The 26534-nt window shown below is 39.1% G+C and overlaps 11 protein-coding genes and 2 non-coding genes across 13 annotated transcripts, besides 4 other annotated features; 4 read left to right on the top strand and 9 right to left on the bottom strand.

The window, feature by feature from the left end:
* Positions 1–151: 151 nt before the first annotated feature.
* MET8 (bifunctional precorrin-2 dehydrogenase/sirohydrochlorin ferrochelatase MET8) lies at positions 152–976 on the bottom strand (the record flags this gene model as incomplete). Its single annotated transcript, NM_001178561.1, has 1 exon — positions 152–976. The coding sequence occupies one exon, from the start codon at positions 974–976 to the stop codon at positions 152–154; it is 825 nt and encodes a 274-aa protein (NP_009772.1).
* A 463-nt stretch (positions 977–1439) lies between these two features.
* NGR1 (Ngr1p) lies at positions 1440–3458 on the bottom strand (the record flags this gene model as incomplete). The annotated part of the gene is made up of 1 exon (NM_001178560.3): positions 1440–3458. The coding sequence occupies one exon, from the start codon at positions 3456–3458 to the stop codon at positions 1440–1442; it is 2019 nt and encodes a 672-aa protein (NP_009771.3).
* Positions 3459–4211: 753 nt separating this feature from the next.
* AME1 (Ame1p) lies at positions 4212–5186 on the top strand (the record flags this gene model as incomplete). Its single annotated transcript, NM_001178559.3, has 1 exon — positions 4212–5186. The coding sequence occupies one exon, from the start codon at positions 4212–4214 to the stop codon at positions 5184–5186; it is 975 nt and encodes a 324-aa protein (NP_009770.3).
* Positions 5187–5365: 179 nt separating this feature from the next.
* Positions 5366–5794, bottom strand: ERV15 (Erv15p; the record flags this gene model as incomplete). Its single annotated transcript, NM_001178558.1, has 1 exon — positions 5366–5794. The coding sequence occupies one exon, from the start codon at positions 5792–5794 to the stop codon at positions 5366–5368; it is 429 nt and encodes a 142-aa protein (NP_009769.1).
* Positions 5795–6105: 311 nt separating this feature from the next.
* YNCB0018W lies at positions 6106–6177 on the bottom strand. The gene has a single exon. It is a non-coding gene; the product is annotated as a tRNA-Glu (tRNA).
* Positions 6178–6740: 563 nt separating this feature from the next.
* Positions 6741–6982: a long terminal repeat (Ty1 LTR).
* A 359-nt stretch (positions 6983–7341) lies between these two features.
* Positions 7342–7485: a long terminal repeat (Ty1 LTR).
* Positions 7486–7856: a long terminal repeat (Ty4 LTR).
* A 409-nt stretch (positions 7857–8265) lies between these two features.
* YNCB0017C lies at positions 8266–8337 on the top strand. The gene has a single exon. It is a non-coding gene; the product is annotated as a tRNA-Cys (tRNA).
* Positions 8338–8443: 106 nt separating this feature from the next.
* Positions 8444–8761, bottom strand: YBR209W (uncharacterized protein; the record flags this gene model as incomplete). Its single annotated transcript, NM_001348891.1, has 1 exon — positions 8444–8761. The coding sequence occupies one exon, from the start codon at positions 8759–8761 to the stop codon at positions 8444–8446; it is 318 nt and encodes a 105-aa protein (NP_001335746.1).
* Positions 8762–9133: 372 nt separating this feature from the next.
* DUR12 (bifunctional urea carboxylase/allophanate hydrolase) lies at positions 9134–14641 on the top strand (the record flags this gene model as incomplete). Its single annotated transcript, NM_001178556.1, has 1 exon — positions 9134–14641. The coding sequence occupies one exon, from the start codon at positions 9134–9136 to the stop codon at positions 14639–14641; it is 5508 nt and encodes a 1835-aa protein (NP_009767.1).
* A 159-nt stretch (positions 14642–14800) lies between these two features.
* FTH1 (Fth1p) lies at positions 14801–16198 on the bottom strand (the record flags this gene model as incomplete). The annotated part of the gene is made up of 1 exon (NM_001178555.4): positions 14801–16198. One exon carries the CDS (start codon positions 16196–16198, stop codon positions 14801–14803), a length of 1398 nt encoding a protein of 465 aa, NP_009766.4.
* Positions 16199–16507: 309 nt separating this feature from the next.
* Positions 16508–17722, bottom strand: KTR3 (mannosyltransferase KTR3; the record flags this gene model as incomplete). Its single annotated transcript, NM_001178553.3, has 1 exon — positions 16508–17722. One exon carries the CDS (start codon positions 17720–17722, stop codon positions 16508–16510), a length of 1215 nt encoding a protein of 404 aa, NP_009764.3.
* A 240-nt stretch (positions 17723–17962) lies between these two features.
* Positions 17963–19090, top strand: LDH1 (triacylglycerol lipase; the record flags this gene model as incomplete). The annotated part of the gene is made up of 1 exon (NM_001178552.2): positions 17963–19090. The coding sequence occupies one exon, from the start codon at positions 17963–17965 to the stop codon at positions 19088–19090; it is 1128 nt and encodes a 375-aa protein (NP_009763.2).
* Positions 19091–19092: 2 nt separating this feature from the next.
* Positions 19093–19405: an origin of replication (ARS221; Autonomously Replicating Sequence).
* COS111 (Cos111p) lies at positions 19402–22176 on the bottom strand (the record flags this gene model as incomplete). The annotated part of the gene is made up of 1 exon (NM_001178551.2): positions 19402–22176. The coding sequence occupies one exon, from the start codon at positions 22174–22176 to the stop codon at positions 19402–19404; it is 2775 nt and encodes a 924-aa protein (NP_009762.2).
* Positions 22177–23034: 858 nt separating this feature from the next.
* MCM7 (DNA replication licensing factor MCM7) lies at positions 23035–25572 on the bottom strand (the record flags this gene model as incomplete). The annotated part of the gene is made up of 1 exon (NM_001178550.4): positions 23035–25572. The coding sequence occupies one exon, from the start codon at positions 25570–25572 to the stop codon at positions 23035–23037; it is 2538 nt and encodes an 845-aa protein (NP_009761.4).
* Between the last annotated feature and the right edge of the window lie 962 nt (positions 25573–26534).

Raw genomic sequence — 26534 nt, 5'->3', positions numbered from 1 at the left:
TCTTGCCTGATAAGATAGAAGAAAAGTTGATCTGAACAGGCATTGTTGTTCGTTCTCCAACCCCTATATATGCGAAATATATACAAAATCCCAGTAGATTTTCTCTACACAATAGAAAGGACGCGCCCCTTAAAAGAGGAGGCCCTGTCGCTCAAGACGAGCAGTACTCGCTAAGCAACCGTTCTCTGGGAGGGAACTGCAAGGAACAGTTCTGTTCTTGAAACATGACCTTGAAAAGATCCAGCAGACGTTTTACGTCGATGTTGTGGCAGTGCTGAATGCCGAAGAGGTCTGTGCAGCGTCTGGCCCAATCCATGCGGTACTTGACATCCTTGTCGTCTGGTGCCAGCAGCCTAATTCCTCTTCTCAGCTCACCTAGTTTGACGACAGCGTCCTCCAGCGCCAGATCCCCCATTTGTGTGAATAAGTTACGGATCTCATCTCTTACTAGAGCGCCAAAGCGCGGAGAAAGGCCGTTGGTAGAGATCAGAATCTGTAGACGGTCTCCTATCTCCAGGTTGGCGCCGAAATAAAAGTCACAGAGATCAGGTTTGTCCGCCACATTGACCAGCTGCTGCTTACCGAATCTTTCCTTACAAAGGTGATATATTCTTGCGCTTTCAGGGTGGTCGGGTATACAGGTCATTATTATGTACCACGCGTCGTTCTCGTCTTCTAGGTCGAGGTATTCGTCTTTGAAGTCACTGCGGATGTACTCGTAAATTTCATTCTTCGTGGGGTCCCAGTTCGGATTGATAAAGCGTTTAGCGTCTTCTCTGTAGTCGGGCTGATCCTCGTTCTGGATGAATTTTCCAAACTTCGGAATAATGGATTTGTGTAGGTCAGGAGATACTAAAGTCAGCTTGCAACCTGTAGGTATCAGCTTATATAACCTTGTCAAGCCGACTTCTCCGCCTCCGATTAGTAGTATTTTCTTGTCTTTTAATTGATGGGCTAGCTGTAGCGATTTGACCATTTTTTATCCTATTATACACTCTCTTATTTTGCACACTTCATGAACAATGTATGGCAAAAATGTCTGGCACAGCCTTTTATTGAAGTAAATGTATATATATATATATGTGTGTGTGTGTGTCCATCATTTACATGCTACTGCCCGTAGTCATCGGACTTTGTAGCGATTTTCACATTTTTTTTCCGTCAGCATGGCTATTATAACACGTGAAATTATGACGCCAGCTTTTCGCATATATAGTTAATATAAAACACTTTGAAACGGAACTGTTTGAGTAAATAAATGTACTTAGATAGATAAAAATAGATAGGTAGTATAGAGGAAAAACAAATTTGATTAGAATTATGGATCGACAATTGACTAGGTTGTAACTGAAATGGCATTAATAGAAGAAACGTAAGAACGTAGAGACGCAGATAAAACTGCGGACAAGATTAAAATTTTCTTTTTTTGTCTTTTGTAATCAATGTAGAAGAGAAGGATGAATTGGCGGAACATTGTTCCTATTAGGATGCTTGTTCATGATGCTCGATTTCGAATTATTGGAATTCGGGGCTATATTTAAGGGAGGAGTCATCATCCTGGACACGTCATACATATTTGCACCGTTTCCCATTCCGTATGGTACTGGATTTACGTTCATGTTCATGTTCATGTTAGAATTCATGATCATGTTTGTGTTAGGGTTTGTGTTCATGCTTGAGGCCGTTTTATTGCTGTTGCCATTGGGCAGTTGCATAGAAATTGACATCGCGTTCCCAAATTGAGGTAAGTTATTAGTAGCATTGGAGAATTGGTTGCCCGTCGGATGGAGCGAGTATGAGGGACTTGAATATTGGTGTGGGTACAGTGCACCGTCTTCTTGCATATACGGGACATTAGATCTCTGCAGATTAACGAGGTCGCTATGGCTGCCATTCTTGTTCCTGTGATAATCGTAATTATTGTAGTTGTAATAGTTGTTGTGCGCCATTTGCTCCATAGAAAAGTTACCATCCTGTTGCTGCTGCTGCTGCTGCTGCTGCTGCTGATGTAAAAAGAGTCGCCTTTTATCTTCCGCATATTGTTCAAGAATTTGTTTGGAGTTATCGACTGAAGAAGCCGCAGATGGCGCTCTCAGGCCATTTGAGGACATATATTGGCTTGCCCCCATGATGGTCGAATTTGTTTTAGCATTTGAACTGGATGGGCGTCCCCATGATAATCTTATTGGACTGCCGCCCACAATAAAGCCTTGCAGGCCTTGTATTGAAGCTTCAGCATCAATCCTCTTCTCGAATTTAACAAACCCACAGTTTTTACCATTGGGAATCCTGACATTTAGAATGGGTCCAAAGGGTTTGAATAGTGAACGTAATTGAAATTCGGTAGTTTTTGGTACCAGTCCTCCCACAAAAACAGTAGTATTAGTGGGGTCTGTATTATAGGTGTTTGAAGGTAGTGAATCATTTACACGCATGTTTGAAATGCCGCCCTCATTCAAATGCATTGGAGGCGCGTTATGCAAGGCATTGAGAGGAAGCATGTTGCTATTGTTTTGAATGAGATTATTTGCAGTCTTAATCAAGAGAGGGCCATTATTATCCTCCTGATCTAGCTGCTGATGCTGTTGCTGCAATTGTTGTTGCTGTTGTTGTTGTTCCTGTAACTGCAGCATCATATTATTTCTTGGCGTGGCATAAGCGACTCTTAAGGCCCTTCCTTGAAACCATTTCCCACTCATCTCAATCAGTGCCCTGCGGCGCTCATCTTCATCACCGAATCTGACAAATCCAAAACAACGAGATGATCCTGTTAAAGGGTCAGTCATCACGCGGACGGTTTTAACAGATTTGAACCTCGTTTGGAAAAGAGATAACAAATCAGCTTCAGTGGCGGTGGGAGAAAGATCACCAACAAACAAGGAAAATTCTGGGGTAGATGGTATAGAACTTTGTAAAGTAGCTCCAGACGCCCAATTCAATCTGAAAGTCCTTTTGAACGTTGGATTAGTTTGGGAGTTAGTTGTTGGGGAATAAAAATTAGGTAAAGGTGTAGCATTTAATGACAGGGCAAATTTAGCGTCCTTTTGAGTTTCAAATTCGACAAAACAGTATCCGGCATGATGTAATTGAGTAGTGGAAGGATCAATGAAGGATATTCCATTAATATTAATCATTTGGGAATTATCTAACTGATCAGTGCTGTTTGATGCAGATTGCTGGTTTTCAGCATTCTCCTCACTTGTGTTGTTATTACTACTTGAGGTGGAGCTACAAGGAATCAACAAATTTTTTTTGGCTCTAATTAGTTTAACGATAACTTTTTTATCCAGTTTTGACCATATCTCCTCAATCGTGGCCTCGTCGAAGGACGGATCCAAATCTCCCATCCATAACGTTCTTGGGGGTTCAGTAGAAGTTTCCACTGTGGATGAAGGAGGCAATGGAATAATATATGGATTTTCCTGTCTTTGGGAGGCGTTAGCAACGTTAGACATCATTTGTGTAAATTTTTCAGGCAAAAATCGATGGCGAAGGATATGAAAAAGCTGTAATATTTAAAAGATCCAATAATAGTAAAAACAATATAAATCAGAACGAAAGGGAAAGAAAAAAGCCTCCTTTATTAATATTGGAACAGGAAGAGAATATCAAAAAATGAACCGGGAAAAAAATGGAATTACAATATATGACAATATAACAGATTCGATCACGAGAAATCAGAATATTTGGAACTAGGATATAACACGCAGATGGTTTTCCGTACAACTATGAAGAGTCAGAGAAAAAAAAAAATAGTGAATAAGAATGGTAATCTCTTTTATTGCTTCTTTGTCGACTGCGTCTATGTATATTGGTTCTAAAGGGAACAGGGTATGATAACCAGATTTAATTACAAATATGCTTATTTTCACTTTTAATGGAGTGTATGAAGGTGCGAAACTGCTTGCTTGACTAAGATTTGGTCTTGAATACAAGTTTGGGGAACGCTTTTTGGAACGGCACTATCGCCCCTTCACAGCCGTTTGAAGCTGGTAGAAAATATTTTATCGTGTTGTACGGAGAAATTTAATGGTGTATCCAAATATTGTTAAAGGACTAGTAGAAATGATAATGATTGATTTCATTAGCTATTATGGCAAGGGTCAACATCGTTGCAGTATAAGAAGCGATTGCTCTCATTTTTTTACGTGTCCTGTGTTGCTCTGTATTGTCTTGACTATTTGCGTGTTCATTTAAAGAAAAACCTCAGTATGGATAGAGACACTAAATTAGCTTTTAGGCTGAGGGGCAGTCATTCAAGAAGGACAGACGATATAGATGATGATGTTATTGTATTTAAGACGCCAAATGCTGTTTATAGAGAGGAGAACTCACCTATTCAATCTCCTGTTCAACCCATTTTGTCTTCACCAAAACTTGCGAATTCTTTCGAGTTTCCTATTACCACTAATAACGTAAATGCGCAGGACCGTCATGAACATGGGTATCAGCCCTTGGATGCAGAAGACTATCCCATGATCGACTCTGAAAATAAAAGTCTTATAAGCGAATCGCCGCAAAATGTTAGAAATGATGAAGACCTTACTACTCGTTACAATTTCGATGATATACCCATTAGACAGCTATCATCGTCTATCACTTCTGTGACCACAATTGATGTTTTATCTTCTTTATTCATAAACTTATTTGAAAATGATTTGATTCCGCAAGCTTTGAAGGATTTCAATAAAAGTGATGATGATCAATTTAGGAAACTATTGTACAAATTAGATCTGCGACTCTTTCAAACGATATCAGACCAAATGACCAGAGACTTGAAAGACATATTAGATATCAACGTGTCGAATAATGAGCTCTGCTACCAACTGAAGCAGGTACTTGCTCGAAAAGAAGATTTGAACCAGCAGATAATATCGGTACGAAATGAAATTCAAGAGTTGAAAGCCGGTAAAGACTGGCATGACTTACAAAATGAACAAGCCAAACTGAACGACAAAGTGAAGCTAAATAAGAGGCTAAATGATTTGACTTCTACTTTGCTAGGCAAATACGAGGGAGATCGCAAAATTATGAGCCAAGATAGCGAGGACGATTCAATACGGGATGACTCAAATATTCTGGATATTGCACATTTCGTAGACTTGATGGATCCATATAACGGACTTCTGAAAAAGATAAATAAAATTAATGAAAATCTTTCTAACGAATTACAACCAAGTCTATAGGGAATTGGTTCAAAAGATGTATATATATATATATATATATATATATGTATGTATATATGTATATATGTATATATGTATTACTTCCATACTAAGGAAGTTGTGTTATAAGGTCATTTTTATGTGGTAGACATACTTCATAGATATGCACAAATCTCTCTTTTTTTTTCCTGTTGTCGCTATTAGCTTATCAAATTTGCATCATTTTCAAGTAACGCTGTGACCATTCTGTAGAAGTAGAAAAAGAATATGAGAAGGTAAAATCCCAATTTTAAAAAGCATTCAATTTTGCATCTACCCAATTTTCTGAAAATATCCGTGGCGTCCAGTAGATGTGTTTTCTTGTAGACTTTACTTGCGTTATATGCTAGAACAGGGACATTCAAGAGAAATACGAACCAGTACCCGTTAAAAAGAAACAATGCAGAAATGAAAGCTTGTAGAATTGCCTCTGGTACACTCAACCTATTCACCCTCTTACACAGTTCGATTGAGTTGATATAGTCTGCTTCAAGATCACCATATAATATAGTAAAGTATATCTGGCAAATGGAATTCAAACAATTCAGTATAAGACCCGTCACGAATAGCGATAATCCGGTTCCTGACATCTTTACTCTTGGCTTCGAACTTCTTGGTGCCTGCAGTTAGTTTTATCTTTAGTAAAAAATGATAATGAAAGTGCTTATATGAATAAAGGTATTAATGTCTTCGTATTTAGCAATGTAATTGAAAAATCATTCGTGGCCCACGACAATATTTCCAAATTATCACAGCTTTCGATAGAAGTGAACGATTTTGAATTAGAGAGAGTAGTAGTGAGCTAGACGTACTGTGTTTTGAGAATTGAAGTTTGTATAGCAAAACTATACTATCATAATGCAACATTCAAGAAAAATAATGGTATAGAAACAAAAAATAACTCCGATACGGGGAGTCGAACCCCGGTCTCCACGGTGAAAGCGTGATGTGATAGCCGTTACACTATATCGGATAATAACTTATGTTTGATTTAACCTTAAAGATTTTCTATGTCAAGTTTAAACTGGAGGGCTTTCTATTGCCGAACAATCCTAGCTAAAGGCTTTTTTCCCTATTTACAGAAGAAAATGTAATGACTGAAGATTTTGAAAGGTCTCGTTTGATGGCTAGCAGGCTACACCTAGAATTACCCAATTCCAAAGGTTGGTCATCATAGGAAAACAACCAGCATGAACCTTACCCTAGTTCTCTTGCTACTATTTCACATCATCAGGTGATGTCAACTCAGCTTATTGTCAGTGACGACGGATTAGCATTGATACCTGATGTCATTTTAACACGTGTGTTGGATGGGATCCTATACACACCCAAAGAAGATGATTTTTACAACGACACCACCACCATGTATTATGTTTTTGCCACCTGGGGTGATCAAAGTTGGTCATCCTTCGGTTATGATAATACAGCAAGCCTGCAAGAGCACGAAAGATATGTTTTCTAACTTCTTGCCGAGCAGGGAATATTGGGGATTTGGACCGTTGGAATAAATGGGTCCTCAATATTGACAGGAGTCGGTTTTGGAATGAGAATTAACTATCATTTAGTGATGGTAATCCTATTACTAGAATATTATCAGATACAATGTTAGAGGACAATAGGAATACATAAAATAGAAGAAATAATGATGGCATTACATCGAAATATCGATTACACTATATCTTGGAGGAGAACTTTTTATTTTATTTTGTATATCTGATGCTATAGCCTCTAACAATAAGTTAATCCCAACAACTATCTCAATATTCATATAATCGTCTGAGAGATTGATAACAGCTAGTAATGTAGCTAACAGTCAAAAGATAATAAATGATTCATCTTCCAACAGCTTGCGGGGAAAGTTTTTCACACTAATGTGCGGTGTTGTTTTCCTTAACAGGCTCTGAGCAAAATATGGAGAGAGAGGTCTCATTTACTTTGCCATTCTTCATTTAAGCTTGAGGCTTGTTCTACTGAAATGTTAAGTTCTCAGAAGCCAACTTTGGATCAAAGGGCTTTGTTAGTAGCAAAACGCTATTTCTATTGATTTTGATTATTTTTCGAAACATTAAGAGCACAATGTATATTAATTTTCCCTGATGAATAGTTAAGATGATTAGATGGGCTAGGCGCTTAAAAATGAGAAACAGGTGAAATTTGAGATAAATGTTGATTTCGTTGTTGCTAAAGGCTATAATATCAGGTATACAAAATATACTGGAAATATACCTCGAGAATCTTGGAATCCACGAAAGGGAATAGATATTACTCCATAATAATATTATGTTGGAACGAGAGTAATTAATAGTGACATGAGTTGCTATGGTAACAATTCAATGCTTACATCGTATATTAATGTACAACTCGTATACGTTTAAGTGTGATTGCGCCTATTGCAGAAGGAATGTTAAACGAGAAGCTCAGACAATACTGAAGCTGTGTTAAAGACCTATTAGTTGAACATGTTATGGTAGGTACATATATGAGGAATATGAGTCGTCACATCAATGTATAGTAACTACCGGAATCACTATTATATTGGTCATGATTAATATGACCAATCGGCGTGTGTTTTATATACCTCTCTTATTTAGTATAAGAAGATCAGTAATTATTTCTTCATTAATACTAATTTTTAACCTCTAATTATCAACATATTATTTCTCCTTTCGTTTTATCTGATGTCATTCATTGATTGCCAGCAACTATCCCAAACCTCATGTGATTCTCGGATTCCTTACCACGAAAAAACAGATGTGTAAGTGTATTTGAACACACAATAATAAAAATGATTATCATTCCCAGATGGAGGAGCCCATTCCAAACATAGCAAAATTCAGCACATCCTCTTCGTTAGCATTTCCGTATGGAAGCAACCCTCAGTCCAACAAATACCGTTTAAACAAATGAGCGACATTTATTCGCTTTTTCTAAAATAAAGGTCCCCGCTGAAACTTCTTTGCATACAGTTCAAATATTCCACCGTTCTCTTATATGTGGGGCTGGCACTACTTCGTATAATTGACTATACTATCTATATTAGTCTTCCCACATGTAATAGAAAGCTCGTATGGCGCAGTGGTAGCGCAGCAGATTGCAAATCTGTTGGTCCTTAGTTCGATCCTGAGTGCGAGCTTCTTTTTTTTTTTGCAATCCTTATTGAACTTTTTTTCTTGCTGCAGTCTCCTCAAAGGCAACATGTTCTTTGCTTTTTTTCCCCAACGACGTCGAACACATTAGTCCTATGGCTTGCTGCAGATAAGGCTACTATGTGTATTGGCAATACCCTTTTTAAAATTGGCAGATCTCTTATGGCGATCGCCGAACGCCAGGTTGTTAGCTAACTGCAACGGCACGCATCTTTGGCTGCATTTCGCCTCATCATTTACGCGCTTTTCCAGGCTTTTTCCCCTTATCAGATAAGATAAAAAAACGAACAATAAATAAGCTTCAGATAAGATAAGCAGGAAAGCGTTCCTAGCCCTACCGAGAAATGTGCGTTTATAGTTTGGTGCCTCTTTCTTGATTGACGCTCTATAATGAAACCAATATGCGTTCATTCCCCTATTTCATAGGGCACTCTGTTCGCAGTTAGCGCAAGCCATTGAGATAAGACACGCAGATGTTTTGCTTTTTCCTGCTTCTTAATTTGAATCGAGCTTTGTTAGACGTTGTTGGAAATTGAATGTTTGTATTTAAACACTAGAGCAGATGAGGTGTGAGATTTGTATACTCGCTCACTTCTGAATATCAGGCTCTCTTAGCTAAGCTTTTTTTTTCTAGGATCATATAGGCTCAAGTTTTTATAAGCTTATATTAATATATCAGTGGAGCAGCTGATATACACCAAATTTCAATTTACATTAATATAAAAGATAAAAAATAGAAATATCTTTTTTATAGTCACAATAAATTTCAGTTTTGATTAAAAAATGACAGTTAGTTCCGATACAACTGCTGAAATATCGTTAGGTTGGTCAATCCAAGACTGGATTGATTTCCACAAGTCATCAAGCTCCCAGGCTTCACTAAGGCTTCTTGAATCACTACTAGACTCTCAAAATGTTGCGCCAGTCGATAATGCGTGGATATCGCTAATTTCAAAGGAAAATTTACTGCACCAATTCCAAATTTTAAAGAGCAGAGAAAATAAAGAAACTCTACCTCTCTACGGTGTCCCTATTGCTGTTAAGGACAACATCGACGTTAGAGGTCTACCCACCACCGCTGCATGTCCATCCTTTGCATATGAGCCTTCCAAAGACTCTAAAGTAGTAGAACTACTAAGAAATGCAGGTGCGATAATCGTGGGTAAGACAAACTTGGACCAATTTGCCACAGGATTAGTCGGCACACGGTCTCCATATGGGAAAACACCTTGCGCTTTTAGCAAAGAGCATGTATCTGGTGGTTCCTCCGCTGGGTCAGCATCGGTGGTCGCCAGAGGTATCGTACCAATTGCATTGGGTACTGATACAGCAGGTTCTGGTAGAGTCCCAGCCGCCTTGAACAACCTGATTGGCCTAAAGCCAACAAAGGGCGTCTTTTCCTGTCAAGGTGTAGTTCCCGCTTGTAAATCTTTAGACTGCGTCTCCATCTTTGCATTAAACCTAAGTGATGCTGAACGCTGCTTCCGCATCATGTGCCAGCCAGATCCTGATAATGATGAATATTCTAGACCCTATGTTTCCAACCCTTTGAAAAAATTTTCAAGCAATGTAACGATTGCTATTCCTAAAAATATCCCATGGTATGGTGAAACCAAGAATCCTGTACTGTTTTCCAATGCTGTCGAAAATCTATCAAGAACGGGCGCTAACGTCATAGAAATTGATTTTGAGCCTCTTTTAGAGTTAGCTCGCTGTTTATACGAAGGTACTTGGGTGGCCGAGCGTTATCAAGCTATTCAATCGTTTTTGGACAGTAAACCACCAAAGGAATCTTTGGACCCTACTGTTATTTCAATTATAGAAGGGGCCAAGAAATACAGTGCAGTAGACTGCTTCAGTTTTGAATACAAAAGACAAGGCATCTTGCAAAAAGTGAGACGACTTCTCGAATCAGTCGATGTATTGTGTGTGCCCACATGTCCTTTAAATCCTACTATGCAACAAGTTGCGGATGAACCAGTCCTAGTCAATTCAAGACAAGGCACATGGACTAATTTTGTCAACTTGGCAGATTTGGCAGCCCTTGCTGTTCCCGCAGGGTTCCGAGACGATGGTTTGCCAAATGGTATTACTTTAATCGGTAAAAAATTCACAGATTACGCACTATTAGAGTTGGCTAACCGCTATTTCCAAAATATATTCCCCAACGGTTCCAGAACATACGGTACTTTTACCTCTTCTTCAGTAAAGCCAGCAAACGATCAATTAGTGGGACCAGACTATGACCCATCTACGTCCATAAAATTGGCTGTTGTCGGTGCACATCTTAAGGGTCTGCCTCTACATTGGCAATTGGAAAAGGTCAATGCAACATATTTATGTACAACAAAAACATCAAAAGCTTACCAGCTTTTTGCTTTGCCCAAAAATGGACCAGTTTTAAAACCTGGTTTGAGAAGAGTTCAAGATAGCAATGGCTCTCAAATCGAATTAGAAGTGTACAGTGTTCCAAAAGAACTGTTCGGTGCTTTTATTTCCATGGTTCCTGAACCATTAGGAATAGGTTCAGTGGAGTTAGAATCTGGTGAATGGATCAAATCCTTTATTTGTGAAGAATCTGGTTACAAAGCCAAAGGTACAGTTGATATCACAAAGTATGGTGGATTTAGAGCATATTTTGAAATGTTGAAGAAAAAAGAGTCCCAAAAGAAGAAGTTATTTGATACCGTGTTAATTGCCAATAGAGGTGAAATTGCCGTTCGTATTATCAAGACATTAAAAAAATTGGGTATTAGATCAGTTGCAGTTTATTCCGACCCTGATAAATATTCTCAACACGTTACTGATGCAGATGTTTCTGTACCCCTTCATGGCACAACCGCAGCCCAAACTTATTTAGACATGAATAAGATCATAGATGCCGCTAAGCAAACTAATGCACAGGCCATTATTCCTGGTTATGGTTTCTTGTCGGAAAATGCGGATTTTTCTGATGCGTGCACCAGTGCTGGCATTACCTTTGTTGGTCCTTCGGGAGATATTATCAGAGGTTTAGGGTTAAAACATTCTGCTAGACAGATTGCACAGAAGGCTGGCGTTCCTCTAGTGCCAGGCTCTTTGCTTATCACATCAGTTGAAGAGGCTAAGAAAGTCGCAGCGGAATTGGAATACCCAGTTATGGTGAAGTCAACTGCTGGTGGCGGTGGTATTGGTTTGCAGAAAGTCGATTCTGAAGAGGACATCGAGCATATTTTTGAGACTGTGAAACATCAAGGTGAAACATTTTTCGGTGACGCTGGTGTATTTCTGGAACGGTTTATCGAAAATGCCAGGCATGTTGAAGTCCAACTTATGGGAGATGGTTTTGGTAAGGCCATTGCTTTGGGCGAACGTGATTGTTCTTTACAGCGTCGTAACCAAAAAGTTATCGAAGAAACTCCTGCACCAAATTTGCCAGAAAAGACGAGGTTGGCGTTAAGAAAGGCAGCTGAAAGTTTGGGATCTTTATTGAATTACAAGTGTGCTGGTACGGTTGAATTTATTTACGATGAGAAAAAGGACGAGTTTTACTTTTTAGAAGTTAATACAAGATTACAAGTTGAACATCCAATAACAGAAATGGTTACAGGGTTAGACTTGGTCGAGTGGATGATCAGGATTGCCGCTAATGATGCACCTGATTTTGATTCTACAAAGGTAGAAGTCAATGGGGTTTCAATGGAGGCACGTTTATATGCTGAAAATCCATTGAAAAATTTCAGACCTTCTCCAGGTTTACTTGTCGATGTGAAATTTCCTGATTGGGCAAGAGTGGATACTTGGGTTAAGAAAGGTACTAATATTTCTCCCGAATATGATCCAACATTGGCCAAAATTATCGTTCATGGGAAAGACCGTGATGATGCAATTTCCAAGTTAAATCAAGCGTTAGAAGAAACAAAAGTTTACGGATGTATTACTAACATTGACTACCTGAAGTCTATCATTACCAGTGATTTCTTTGCTAAAGCAAAAGTTTCTACAAACATTTTGAACTCTTATCAATATGAGCCTACCGCCATCGAAATTACTTTGCCCGGTGCACACACTAGTATTCAGGATTACCCCGGTAGAGTTGGGTACTGGAGAATTGGTGTTCCGCCCTCTGGTCCAATGGACGCATATTCGTTTAGATTGGCGAACAGAATTGTTGGTAATGACTACAGGACTCCTGCCATTGAAGTAACGTTGACTGGTCCATCCATCGTTTTCCATTGTGAAACTGTCATTGCCATTACTGGTGGTACCGCTCTATGTACATTAGACGGCCAAGAAATTCCCCAACACAAACCGGTCGAAGTTAAGAGGGGATCTACTTTATCCATTGGCAAGTTGACAAGCGGCTGTAGAGCATACTTAGGTATCAGGGGTGGCATTGATGTGCCTAAATACTTGGGCTCTTATTCTACTTTCACTCTAGGAAATGTCGGTGGATACAATGGAAGGGTGCTAAAACTTGGAGACGTACTATTCTTACCAAGCAATGAAGAAAATAAATCAGTTGAGTGCCTTCCACAGAATATTCCTCAATCATTAATTCCTCAAATTTCCGAAACTAAGGAATGGAGAATTGGTGTAACATGTGGTCCCCATGGGTCTCCAGATTTTTTTAAACCTGAGTCCATCGAAGAATTTTTCAGTGAGAAGTGGAAGGTTCATTACAACTCCAATAGATTTGGTGTCCGTTTGATTGGACCTAAACCTAAGTGGGCAAGAAGTAATGGTGGTGAAGGTGGTATGCATCCTTCAAACACTCACGATTACGTTTATTCTCTGGGTGCAATTAATTTCACGGGTGATGAGCCAGTTATTATTACTTGCGATGGTCCTTCCTTAGGTGGTTTTGTGTGTCAAGCTGTTGTCCCAGAAGCAGAACTGTGGAAGGTTGGACAGGTTAAACCCGGTGATTCCATTCAGTTTGTGCCACTTTCTTACGAAAGCTCGAGATCCTTAAAGGAATCTCAGGATGTTGCAATTAAATCATTGGATGGTACTAAGTTAAGGCGCTTAGACTCTGTTTCAATTTTACCATCATTCGAAACGCCTATTCTTGCACAAATGGAAAAAGTGAATGAGCTTTCACCAAAGGTTGTATACAGACAAGCAGGTGATCGTTATGTTTTGGTGGAATACGGTGATAATGAAATGAATTTTAATATTTCCTATAGAATTGAATGCCTGATCTCCCTTGTGAAAAAGAATAAGACTATTGGTATTGTTGAAATGTCCCAAGGTGTTAGATCTGTATTGATAGAATTTGATGGTTACAAAGTCACTCAAAAAGAATTGCTTAAAGTATTGGTGGCATATGAAACAGAAATCCAGTTTGATGAAAATTGGAAGATAACTTCTAATATAATAAGATTACCGATGGCTTTCGAAGACTCGAAGACTTTGGCATGTGTTCAAAGGTATCAAGAAACAATTCGTTCGTCTGCTCCATGGTTGCCAAATAACGTTGATTTCATTGCCAATGTAAATGGAATTTCAAGGAATGAAGTTTATGATATGTTGTATTCTGCCAGATTTATGGTTTTAGGTTTAGGTGATGTCTTCCTAGGGTCGCCTTGTGCTGTTCCATTAGATCCTCGTCACAGATTTTTGGGAAGCAAGTACAACCCAAGTAGAACATATACAGAAAGAGGTGCAGTCGGTATTGGCGGTATGTATATGTGCATATATGCTGCTAACAGTCCTGGTGGGTACCAATTAGTGGGTAGAACAATACCAATTTGGGACAAACTATGTCTGGCCGCATCTTCTGAGGTTCCGTGGTTGATGAACCCATTTGACCAAGTCGAATTTTACCCAGTTTCTGAAGAAGATTTGGATAAAATGACTGAAGATTGTGATAATGGTGTTTATAAAGTCAATATCGAAAAGAGTGTTTTTGATCATCAAGAATACTTGAGATGGATCAACGCAAACAAAGATTCCATCACAGCATTCCAGGAGGGCCAGCTTGGTGAAAGAGCAGAGGAATTTGCCAAATTGATTCAAAATGCAAACTCTGAACTAAAAGAAAGTGTCACAGTCAAACCTGACGAGGAAGAAGACTTCCCAGAAGGTGCAGAAATTGTATATTCTGAGTATTCTGGGCGTTTTTGGAAATCCATAGCATCTGTTGGAGATGTTATTGAAGCAGGTCAAGGGCTACTAATTATTGAAGCCATGAAAGCGGAAATGATTATATCCGCTCCTAAATCGGGTAAGATTATCAAGATTTGCCATGGCAATGGTGATATGGTTGATTCTGGTGACATAGTGGCCGTCATAGAGACATTGGCATGAATTACCTTTTGTTGGCATCTAAAATCAAAGGAGCACTCATTTAGTCTTTATAGCATGCCTTTTTCTAGCTATTTTTAATGACGAATATATATGTACATAGTATTTACTGTAAAATGTATGAAAAGAAGCTTAAAATTATTACGTGTGTTTGTTATGTTCTCAATTTGCTGAACCACTGCTATCAATTATTAGGGGCACAGAACTATCTTTGGACCGTCTTTGACTGTCTGGCTCTGATGTGCTAGAGTTGAGTTCAGAAGTATGATGTTTGAGATCGAGCGATGCCTTGGCAATGCTTAATCTTTTCATAATACGTTTCTTTTGCCAGCTAATAGGTAGATATGGGATATATCCGTATTTTTCTTCTATCATTAGCAGTTTCAAAGCGCATATTAATACCAACCAGTAGGCGTTGTAGCTAATTACAGAGCCGACGGTAGCACTATTCGTCCAACCAAAAATGGCAGTAAAAATCATCCAACCTCCATCTTTTTCACCATTGCAACAATTAACATGCCAAACAGAACGAGATATGTCGTACGAACCGGGTCCATTTCCTACTTCACTCATGTCTTGACCGTTACATTTGTTGACGTAGTCTTGCAATTCAAGTTGCCATACACCTTTGGAAAACAAACCAGCCGCGATCAAGTAGAGGAAGCAGGTGGCGACTACAAGGCATATCTTAAGTGAAAGAGAACTTGAGTACCTGAAGAAAAAAATACCGAACACCGTACTGATTGCAGTAGCAAGGACCATAGAGAGGGGAATCGAGGATAGTGGTTGGTCAATACCGATACCTCCAATGAATACAACAGCTTCTAACCCTTCTCTCAAAGTCGTTATAAATGGTAATATGAAGAAGGAGTACTTTTCACTGAATTTCACACCTTTTTGGGTTTTGTTTCCCAGCAAATTATTGTCCTTTGAATAAATGATAGAAGCTAATTTCACTCTGAACTTCTCTCTTAACTTCCCCATTCTTAAAAAAAACAACCCCATGACAGAAATAATAACGGACGCGACAAGACTTAAGACACCTTCATAATAATGTTCACTCAGTGTCCATAAGTCGGTTCCAATATGATAAAAGATACTAACAAACGCACCCCCGATTAACATACACAGCAACAAACCAAATGCGCCGCCCGCTAGAATTTGTATTTTTAATTTCTGATATAGCTTAACGTTGTCAGCCGTATGTTCATCGGACTCGCGGTCCTGGTCTCTAAGCTCATTAGAGTACTCGTAAATTTCTTCTTCTTCCTCCACATTTAGCGGCCTCGATTTATTATTAGCAGCCGTAGCGGACGTTCCAATAGCATTACCGTCTGAAGGCCCTGCTTGTAAGAAGGCAGTGGTCGAATCTGCGTTTGTGTTCGTATTTGGACTTGGAAGACCAGCAGAAGAGGAACTTCCTTCAAACGGGCTGTCGTCCTCAACAGACAGACCTTGTTTGACGATCGTCAACAGGATAGAAACAATGACAACAATTTCTAAGGATTCCCTTAAGAAAATGAAGAATATCTGGAAAGAAAAATAATCCTCAAACGCCATGGTGACTAGAAATATGAACACCACTCTAGTTCTCTATTCTTAGAGTTTTTTCGCTTTTCTGTAGAGGACAAAAGTTCAGTAAGATGCTTGATTCTTTATAATATCAAGTTTGTGTTTTTGTAGGCTGGTTTAGATACAATTTTGCTTTTCTCTCTTCATCTCCGGCCGCACCGCACCCATTTTTGAACCCAAGAAGGCACTAGAATAAAGTGAGGTGGCTACTACATTGAATTATGTGTATATAGATAGATACATGTTGACGTTTTAGCACCTGTTTTGACGGAGCAGGCGCTATTTGTAGTTTGGTTTTTAAATTCCTGGTGGAAGCTTGTAATTTCCTGCTGAAAAGTACTTTCTAGTACAGAAGTAGTCAGGAGTCCAGGTGACGTCCTTGCTAGGTTCGCAGATACACTTGTTTTGTAGTCTAATCTTCTGTTCGATAGGACAAGAGGTGAAATCTGGATGATGGAATCCAAGACCGTCAAAGAAATGGATTTCTGACTTGTCCAAGAACAAAGAGGCAGCGATGGAGTGCACTGGCGCATCCCCCCATCTTTCGTAGAAGAATCCACCAGAACTGTCTAAGTAATCAAAGTATTCTCTGTATGCATCGGACCTGAAGAAGTCTAAAGAGCCGATTTCGAAGTTGGTCCAGAAATGACACATATTATAAGTGTCACCATCATCATTCGAAATGAATTTCATGAGGTTATTTTTGTGTAAGAATTTAGGATTTTTCTTGATGAATTTCTTTGTCGTTTCCCACAAGGTTGGGATTGTGCGCTCATATTCACTTACCGAAAGAATGAATCCATATTTCTTGTTATTTACTTTTAAAAACTTGAATATGTCATACTGAATATCACAGAATAAAGTGATATCGGTATCCACTCTCCAAAACCATTCGTACTCCTCCAGTAGTGGGTGTCTCCATATGAACCCTGACTGGAAACGGCACATGTGACGGTAAGGCACGGAACTACCATATGGAATATCCAATTTTCCCATTGCAAGCCTTTTCTCATCGAATTTTTCAGTATCGATCCAAGATGGAATGGACCAATGGTCCTTTGGGATTGTCCCATATTTTGCCTTGCCTGAAACCAATGCACTGGTAACACGTTTAAACTCATCACTAAATGGTTGGTCATTCAAGAACACCCAATCGTAGTGATATCTGTTATTGAACCTGTCTTCAACATGTCTAATAGATTTTACCAAGTTCCATAAATCTGAATTCCTGGCCAATGTGACCATAACACCCTTTTCCTTCTTTCCATCGTCCACGGGATGGATTACTCCTTGTGACTTGTCAGTAAACGGCATCAAATAATCCTTACTGGCTACACGACTGACACTGGTGCCCTGAGCTATTGGTACCTCTGGGGACCTTGAGCCACTCATGAAAAATAAAAAGGATAACACTATGATGAGCCCAATGAATGATGATCTGATTCCCTTTTGGTATTTTCTAATCAGCAATGCCGATTTGGGCATTAGCTTCTTTTTGTGGTGCACAGACATAATTGCACGCTGGATATTGATAGTGTTGTTGTCCGCAGACGAGGCCTGACCTTCTTTATGCAAATTTTAACCATCAGTTACGTTGTTTTCTTCGAAAAGTTTCAAGAGGACGCGCCATTCTTTTAACCCGGCAATTTTAAAGGGTTCATTAATAAAGAACTACCAAGATGGTACAGTCGCATTTGGATCGTAACTCAACGTTAGAAGAAAGCCTTAAACCGAGAACTTTTTCTCTTGGTAATGAATATGGCAGAACGTGCAGAAGCAACAAAAAGTTGGTCCTGTGAGCCCCTTTCTGGAAAGACGCTAGAAGAGATTGTTCAAAATGCAGAAAATGCAGCTGATTTGGTAGCTTACATTCGCAAACCAGAGGTAGATTTGGACTTTAGGTTGAAGTTTATCGCAGAACATGAGGAGTTTTTTAATGTACAACTATCGGATCGAAATTCAAGAATAAGGACGTGTCACAACTTGAGCGATAAAGGGATACGGGGTGATACTGTTTTCGTCTTCGTGCCTGGGTTGGCTGGCAACTTAGAACAATTTGAACCCTTACTCGAGCTTGTGGACTCTGATCAAAAGGCATTTTTGACGTTAGATCTGCCCGGCTTTGGTCATAGTTCAGAATGGAGCGACTACCCCATGCTGAAAGTGGTGGAACTTATTTTCGTTCTTGTATGTGACGTCTTAAGAAAATGGTCTACAGCGGTGCCGAATAATGATAACGTAAATCCATTTAACGGTCATAAGATAGTGCTTGTAGGGCATTCTATGGGTTGTTTTCTGGCATGTCATCTTTACGAGCAGCACATGGCTGATACAAAAGCGGTACAAACGCTAGTTTTGTTGACGCCCCCCAAAGCACATATCGAGCAGCTTTCTAAGGATAAACATATTATCCAGTGGGCTCTCTATGGTGTGTTTAAATTGCCATGGCTATTTGACGTTTATAGAAACAAATTCGATCAGGTAAAAGGTCTACAAAGTTCCGGCATCAAGCAGTATTTTTATCAACAAGGTGATGATGTCAAGTTGAAATACAGGAAGTTCTGGCAATTTAAAAACAACATAAGCAACAAAAGTAGAACCATCATAGGTTATTTACTAGGATGGGAAACTGTTGATTGGGTTAAATTCAATGGTGTATTGACGCAAACGGATATGAAACAGAAAATTATAATATTTGGCGCTGAAAAAGATCCTATAGCTCCTATTGAAAATTTGGAATTTTACAAACAAACTATAAATAAAGAATGTCTTCGTAAAGTGATTATTTTACCTGACTGTTCTCATAATTTATGCTTCGACCGTCCAGAATTGGTGTGTGAAAACTTTCAACGAGAGGTGATTGATAATTCCAAATTGTAGAAGGTTTTCTAGATTTCACATTGCGTAACTAGATTTTCGTGCACACTGCTACATGAATTGATAAAACAAACCAGAAAAAGTAACTAAGACCAATATTTTCAAATTTTTCATAGTATACTTTATATCGTACATCTTACAAGCAAAAATCAAAGGTAGTGTCTATGTATGCAAAAAAATAGGAAACGAAAAATAAATATAAATAAATAAAGCCATGAAATGTAGAAAGGCTATGCAAAAAAGAAAAAAATAAACATCAATAATATTTGGCCAAATAAATTAACAGAACGTATGCTGTTAAAAGAGAGCAGTCGTTATATGATGCTTTCAGCATAGTAGTTATTTTCGCCAACATTTCTCCTTAGATCAACTCTCCTCAACTCCTTTAACCTACTAATCAAATTGTGTGTAATACTGTCTATTCTCAAAGTTGGTTTTCCAACTTTCATTTTGTCCATATCAATGTCATCATCCACACATAATTTAACCACTAAAGAAACATAATCTTTGGAAACTTTTGTGAGCCAAAATGAAGTTGGCTTTTCTGTTTTTAATATTGTCAACCTGAATTGTAAAGATTCTGCTTCGAGATTGGAATCAGAAGTAGCATCAGCCTCAGATCCGGCCCCATATCTAATATCAAATAAGTTTGATATTTCGAGAATATCCGGGTCTCGGCAACAATAGTTTTTTATATATAGCTTTTCGGACTTGATATTAAAAAGCTCTTCTAATCCTAAATCATCTAAATTTGAAAGATGATCCATAACCATCAATGCGACAAATTCATGCAATTTGGCATTACAAGCCCAGGAAAAATTTCTATCCAAGCCAGAGTCCCGGAAACTGAATAAGTGTCTTTCATAAGAGTTGTTTTCCATGGATTTATAATCCAAATGCTGGCGAAACGTCCTCATTACAAAATACTTTACCATATATTGCCTGCACCACACAATGTCATTCATTTTCACCTTAGTTAAGGAGCAGTAGCCACCTTTTTCTTCATTTCTATTGCAGATCATTTCAAAAATTTCAAAAGGGTTTAGCTTCTTTAATACGACGTTCTTATTGTTCAAGGTATTGTTGCGTCTGTGTTCCTCTCTTGTTTTCGTTTGTGCATCGATTGGAGGTGGGTAATCTGTCCAATTCGCCTGACCTCCAATCCAACTAGATGGATTGGTACCTAGGCTTGAAGAACGTGAGTGTTTCTTGCTTAACCCCTCATAATATTCATAACCTTTGCCAGAATCGGTCATATAGACAATTTCTAAATCTTTCTCAGGGCCTGCAGAAACACTAGACTCCTGGACAGCGGGCAACAGTGAAGATGTCATCCTTCTTCTTTCGGATCTTTGGTTGATTAATTTGAAATCGGTACAAATAACTAAATTGGAAAGGTTTAGTTCAACAAGGTTAGGACACAGGTTCAGCATATGTAAAATATAACCTAGGGGCAGATCTTTATAAGGAGCGTACTTTAAAAGAAATTTGTTGGCATACGGATGATGCGTACTAAATGGTTGTTCAATGCTAAATTTTAATGTCGAAGAACGATAATTGGATGGATGCCCCGAATCGTGCTTTAAAACTTTAAAGTCATCGTCAGACTTATCCTTCGAGTTCTTTAAATTAATCGTATTAGCTGTCCTTGCCTTTCTATTTCTTGAACTTAACCTCATTCTAAACCAGGAAGATGACGTAATGTCAGATATAGGTTTTGCTTTCTGAGGAGATGACCTTGTGGACTTCGCAGAAGCTTTTTTCAATGATCCAGCAGTGGAAACTCTTGACAGATTACTACCAGAAGAGATGTTACCATTGCTGGTATTAGACGTGGTTGAAGACAATGAGACATGGGAGGTGTTATAGATGGATGACATGATACTCGTCGTTATGGAAGCAACGGAACTATTGGAACGTTGTCTCCTTGTAGAGTGAACACCGGTGGAATTTCCAGAAGATGTAGAAGTGATAGAAGAAGAACGAGAAACCACTTTTTTCAGTTTAAAGCTGTTCAACAGAGGAGAGCTATAAAGGGGTTCATTTCTGTATCTCCAGTCTCTCCAACCAGCTAATGCCAAGTCTTCAACTTCACTGCCATTTGAAGCGTCGTCTTTGATTAATCCGCTATTGGCATCATCCTCGTTAGAAATGGTAGATGTTGGAGTAGCTGGAGGTAGATTCAAACTTGTGTTAGTAGATCTGCGGCGACGGCGTCTGTGACGCCTTGAGTGGCCATCATCGTCTAGGCCTTGAGAATCCTTCGAGTCTTGGCCTATAATTCCCGGCTTCAAGTGTGATAGGTCCAATACTTTCACGTATGCCCCGTTATCCGGATGTAATCTTAGTGAGGTGACAAACTGCGCCACTCTGTAAGTGGAAGTGAAGTAAGGTAGCCTATAAAGGACGATCTTTGTCGCCTTATAAAACTTCTTCGATACGTATAGACATCTTACGAGTGTCTTTTGATCACGACCTAACTCGAATTCAGAAAGTATTTTGGCAATTATTTCAACTGGTAAATCGTTGATATCGGCAAATTTGCCCCAAGCATGGTATTTTCTCTTCCTCAGCTTTTCAAATCTGGAATTTTCATGTTTACCAGAATGGGAAGTCTTCAGAGAAAATATAGAAAATGAGTCGGATGAAGCACCATGATCGTACAATTTATTCATAAATTTTTTTGAAGAGGTGGAGATTAAGGATTTATACTTTTTTTTAATCCTTGATTTCCTTGAATTCATCGTTATGATAGTTTCATTATCTAAAGATGTGACGTCGTCACTGCGTCTCTGACCTATGGAAGCCAAATCATCAGGAGCGCTGGATTGATTTTGATTGCTGAGTGGAGATTTGAACGTCGATAAGGGTGATTGACTCATTGATCTGGAGCAATTTGAGCCATGACGCTGTTTGCTCCTGGACTTTTGTGAGATAGATGACAGTTTACCAACTGTGGTAGAATTCTTACCAGCATTATTGCTACCACTGCCGTTACTATGATACAACTTATCGTAAACGGAAGTTCCGTAACGAGAATAGTTGTTAGAAACAATATTGACGTTTTGAAGTCTTGAAGCACTTGACATCAATACACTCGACCTTGTTTAGTGTACCTTTTTTTCTTTCTCCTTTTCCCCTCTTGCTTCGAGTGTCTATATAGTTCCTCCCCGCAAATATTCTTCAGCTAAAAATACTATCGTCCGGGATTTTCAAGAATAAAAAAATATCTTCAAATATAATCTAGTAAACGGAATAAAATAGGACTACCGTACTGAGCGGACAGGTTTGTAAAGGTTATATTAGTTTGAGAGTGGGACTATATATATATAGACTATATAAATATATATATATATATACTTATATTTTTGACAGTAGGGATGGAGATCGATGAATGTTGCCTTCACATGTTAATGAATGAAAAAAATTTTACTGTCTGCGGGTCCCCTAAAAGTCCTCTTGGCGATAACAGAATGGGTGCCGGCAGGTATCTCAAATTCGGATTATTATCAAGCGCTACGAATTATTCTGAGAACAATCTTTTCATTTTCTGGAAGAACTCCGCACGGTGTACTCTCTGGTATACTCAGGGGCTGACGGTACCCTGTAGCACGGCTCTCCACAGGCACATCTGAGCAATACTAGCTGGCCCTATTCCGCTTGAAGATAATTTTCCTTTCTCCGCAAAAAAAAAAAAACAAGAATTGGGCCGCGGTGCACGGACATGCGCAGTCATAATGTTAAGTCCGAAATGTGTGGGGTCTGTGGCTGGCAAAAGCGATGAATAATATTAGTAAAATTATAATAATACAGAATACATATCTTGAAAACTGGGCCTTGGAAGTAAGTTACAGAAGGTAAATTTGAATGTGCAGCTATATGGAAATGAAAAAAAGGGGGAAAAAGAATAAAGAATGAAGGCCCTGTTGCTTTTTTTTTTAGAACTTTCAAGCGTCTTGTAGATCGATATCAGAATCTTGGGCGCTCACATTAGCGGAAGCGGTCGTTTGTGGTGCGAGTTTAGGCGTGCTCACTAGTGAGTCTTCCTGGTCTGTGTCCATGGTACCGTCATCCACGAATTTCAAAGTGTTACCCTCATTAATTAAATGCCAGACGTTTAAGTAAGAATATTCTTGGATACAGTTGCTTAATTGTAGCATGGTAAACCCTCTTAGTCTTACAGTTTTCACAATATTTTCATATGATAGCGTGTTTTTACCAGTTTCTTGTAACATTTTCTTGATGATCGTAAAGATTTTCGTTGTGGGGCTTTCATCTTCTTTAGATTTGTTGGTTTCTTGATACAATGATTCCTTGGAGACTCGGACCAACCTCAAGGCTTCCTCCACATCATCTATATCCACCATATCAGCCAACCTTAACTTTGCTAGCGCTTGAGATAATCTTATAATACCTAGTAAAGTTCTCGGAGTGGCTTGACCAAAGGAAAATTTGGAATCCATTTCTCTCTTGGAGTCTTGTCTTAATCTGATGTAAGCTTGCACCACATAATCGTTTACAGCTTCACTCATCACTGGCCTCTTTGTCTTAGCATAGGCAATGTACTCTCTCATTTTAGAGGGTTCTACTGGAGTGAAGTCCAAATCCGGTTGTTTATTATGCATATGCACATATGTAACGTGCTCGGCTAATTTTTCGTCGTCATCTCTACTTGGTATATCTAACATTAAGAAGAGAATATCAAATCTGGATAGTAAAGCAGCTGGTAGATTTATATTGTCCAGAGGTGATAATCTAGGATTATATCTACCATACAACGGATTTGCTGCCGCTAAGATTGAGGTTCTGGCGTTCAAAGTTGTATTGATACCCGCCTTGGATATCGAAATTGTTTGTTGTTCCATAACTTCATGGATTGCCGTTCTGTCACTTTCATCCATCTTATCAAATTCATCGATACAACAAATACCGTTATCAGCGAGTACTAAGGCACCACCTTCTAGAATCATTTCATCCGTGACAGGATCTTTCATGACGGCAGCGGTCAGACCAACGCCTGAGGAACCCTTACCAGTGGTATACACTCCTCGAGGTGATATTTTGCAAATGGCCTTCAGCAGTTGAGATTTGGCAACACCGGGATCACCCATCAGACAAACATTGATATCACCTCTGATTTTCATACCGTCACCTACCCTTTTATCAACACCTCCGACAAGTAATAGCAGCAACGCTTTCTTTACGTCCAAGTTACCGTAGATTTCCGGTGCAATAGATTTTGCCAGCCTATTATAAACATCACCAGAGGTGATTAATTCCATAACTCTCTCTTCTACATCAGAAGTCAGACTGAAAGACGCAAATTTCTTCTTGTGTTGACGGACAAACTGTGCCTCTAAATAAGTTTCTGTCAGTAAGCCAGCTTTCAAAGCTTTGAAACCGGTGTAGGGCGCTGGCAAGAATATACCAGTTACATCGACGATATCACCAGGCGATAAAGATCTTACCAGCGTCCCGTTAACGTGGATATTTAGCGACCTAGGAATATGACCCACTGGCACTTGTTGTGATAACTCCTGAATTTTACATTCCTGAAAGGCACTAAATTTGGAAGCTCGTGTACTCATAAACAATTGACCCTTTGTTTGATTTTGGGAACATTCTTCGGAAGTACATTCTGACAACGGAGTAAAAGTACGAGAGTTGACCTCTTGGAAAACTTCGTACCCACATTGATCGCAGGTATATGCGATAACTTCCACAGCTGGTTTGACATCAGAAACTCTGGTGATAATACCTCTGACGGTAATCAATTGGCCTAGGAAGTCACCTTTAATCTGCCTAACAGATAATGGTTTAGAACTAATTGCTTTCTTCCTGTAACGACGAGCACAATTTTGCGATAGAGGCTTAAAATAAAGGAAATAGCGTCTAGTTAAATTAGGAGGAAATAACTCAGTTTCATCCTCGACAACTTCTCTTAACGCATCATTCATGGAAGAGGGTGGATCCATCGTGGTATCCATGAGGTTTTCGCTTCGGATCTCATTGGTCCTGTCCGAGAGCATTCTCTCATTCCTCAGTCTCCTTTGGTTTAAAATAACATCAAGAACGTCGTCCTTGTAGTCAATTTCTTTTGTTGGTAGCGGCATGTTGTTGTCAATGGCACGGCAAAATAATTCAGTGAAGTGATTAGCGTTTTGTTGAATGGCAGACACAAGGTCGTCTGCCTGTGTGCCCTGGAGAAACTTTTCGTTTTGATACTGTAGAATGTCATCTAAATCAATAATCACGGAATTCAGTTCCCTATTAGCCACTTTCTGTAGCATCGCCATGTACTTGGGCCCCTTTTCCAATAGATGTTGTTCGATATTCTCAGCATCCAAATTTTCATCTTCGTTCTCATTTCGTGTTGCATCAGAAGACAACGTATCCTGCTTGAAAGTCACCAAAAAATCGGTGATTTCATTAAAAAGATTATTATAGTCGACAGGAAGCTGAATTGATGGAAGTGCCGCACTCATAATCTGGTCTATCTGTATTGAGTTCTTCCTGCAAGATTCAAGCTAATCTAGGTAGTGATTATATTGCCTTTCTAAATGTAAGTTATTGGTAAAGACGTGTATGTAGCCTGCTACTGTAGTACATCTCGCTCTGGTCCTTTGCTTGTATCTCACTTTCGTGAAAAAAGAAGCAAACCGACTTAATGAATTGCATTTATTTTCCTTATAAGGAAATTTCCTTTCTGGGTAAATTAGTTAAGAAAAATTTTTTCGAGGCCGTGAAAAACGCGAAGGCTTATACAATGTATTATGAGTGAGTAATAAGTAGCATTCAAGGGTAGAAGGGGCCTCGACCTGTTATTGAGAAAATATACAAGAAGCGCTTATTATATTCGAGTAGCGGCTACGTTGACCTAGCAGGTATCCCGTGGGTAATAGTTTAAGTTATGACATTCACACCACTTTAGAATTTACTTACTCTTTTACCCTCTCTGTCTCTCGTAGGGTACATTTCTTTGTGCTTCTATTCTGTTGCTCTCAGACAAATTTGGAAGTTTTACAGTAAATTATTTTTACTCTTTTCCTTGTCGTCGTAATCAGTGAGGTATCCTGCCTGGTACCTTCCCCTCATTTTTGTACGAAGTATAAACAAAAGCACGGAAAAGGGGAAGCTAAGGAAAGTGAACACCTGTGCTTCGCATTGTTTGCTGCGATTAAAAAAGGTAATACAAAGGCAACTTTAAGCTTTTGTACCGTATCGGCCTATCATAATAGAGAGCCCGCGCACTTCCTAAGAAAGGCAGTTCGTTGCAACTCTCCGGTGGTTTCTTCGCCACTGCAAGGAAGACAATAGCTCGAGAAGGTCATTATTGTTGGAAATATGTTAATTACCATAGCAACAGCAAAATATTCCTAATTCTCAGAGTTATATAAGCAGGGTATATAATAGGCCATCTGCAAACGGACACCAAGTTTTTTTTCTT

This window comes from Saccharomyces cerevisiae, chromosome II, assembly GCF_000146045.2.
Source record: "Saccharomyces cerevisiae S288C chromosome II, complete sequence".
In the NCBI taxonomy this organism is placed as follows: Eukaryota; Fungi; Ascomycota; class Saccharomycetes; order Saccharomycetales; family Saccharomycetaceae; genus Saccharomyces; species Saccharomyces cerevisiae.
Note: the sequence above shows the minus strand (reverse complement) of the source record. Positions and strands in the feature narration are given on the sequence as shown.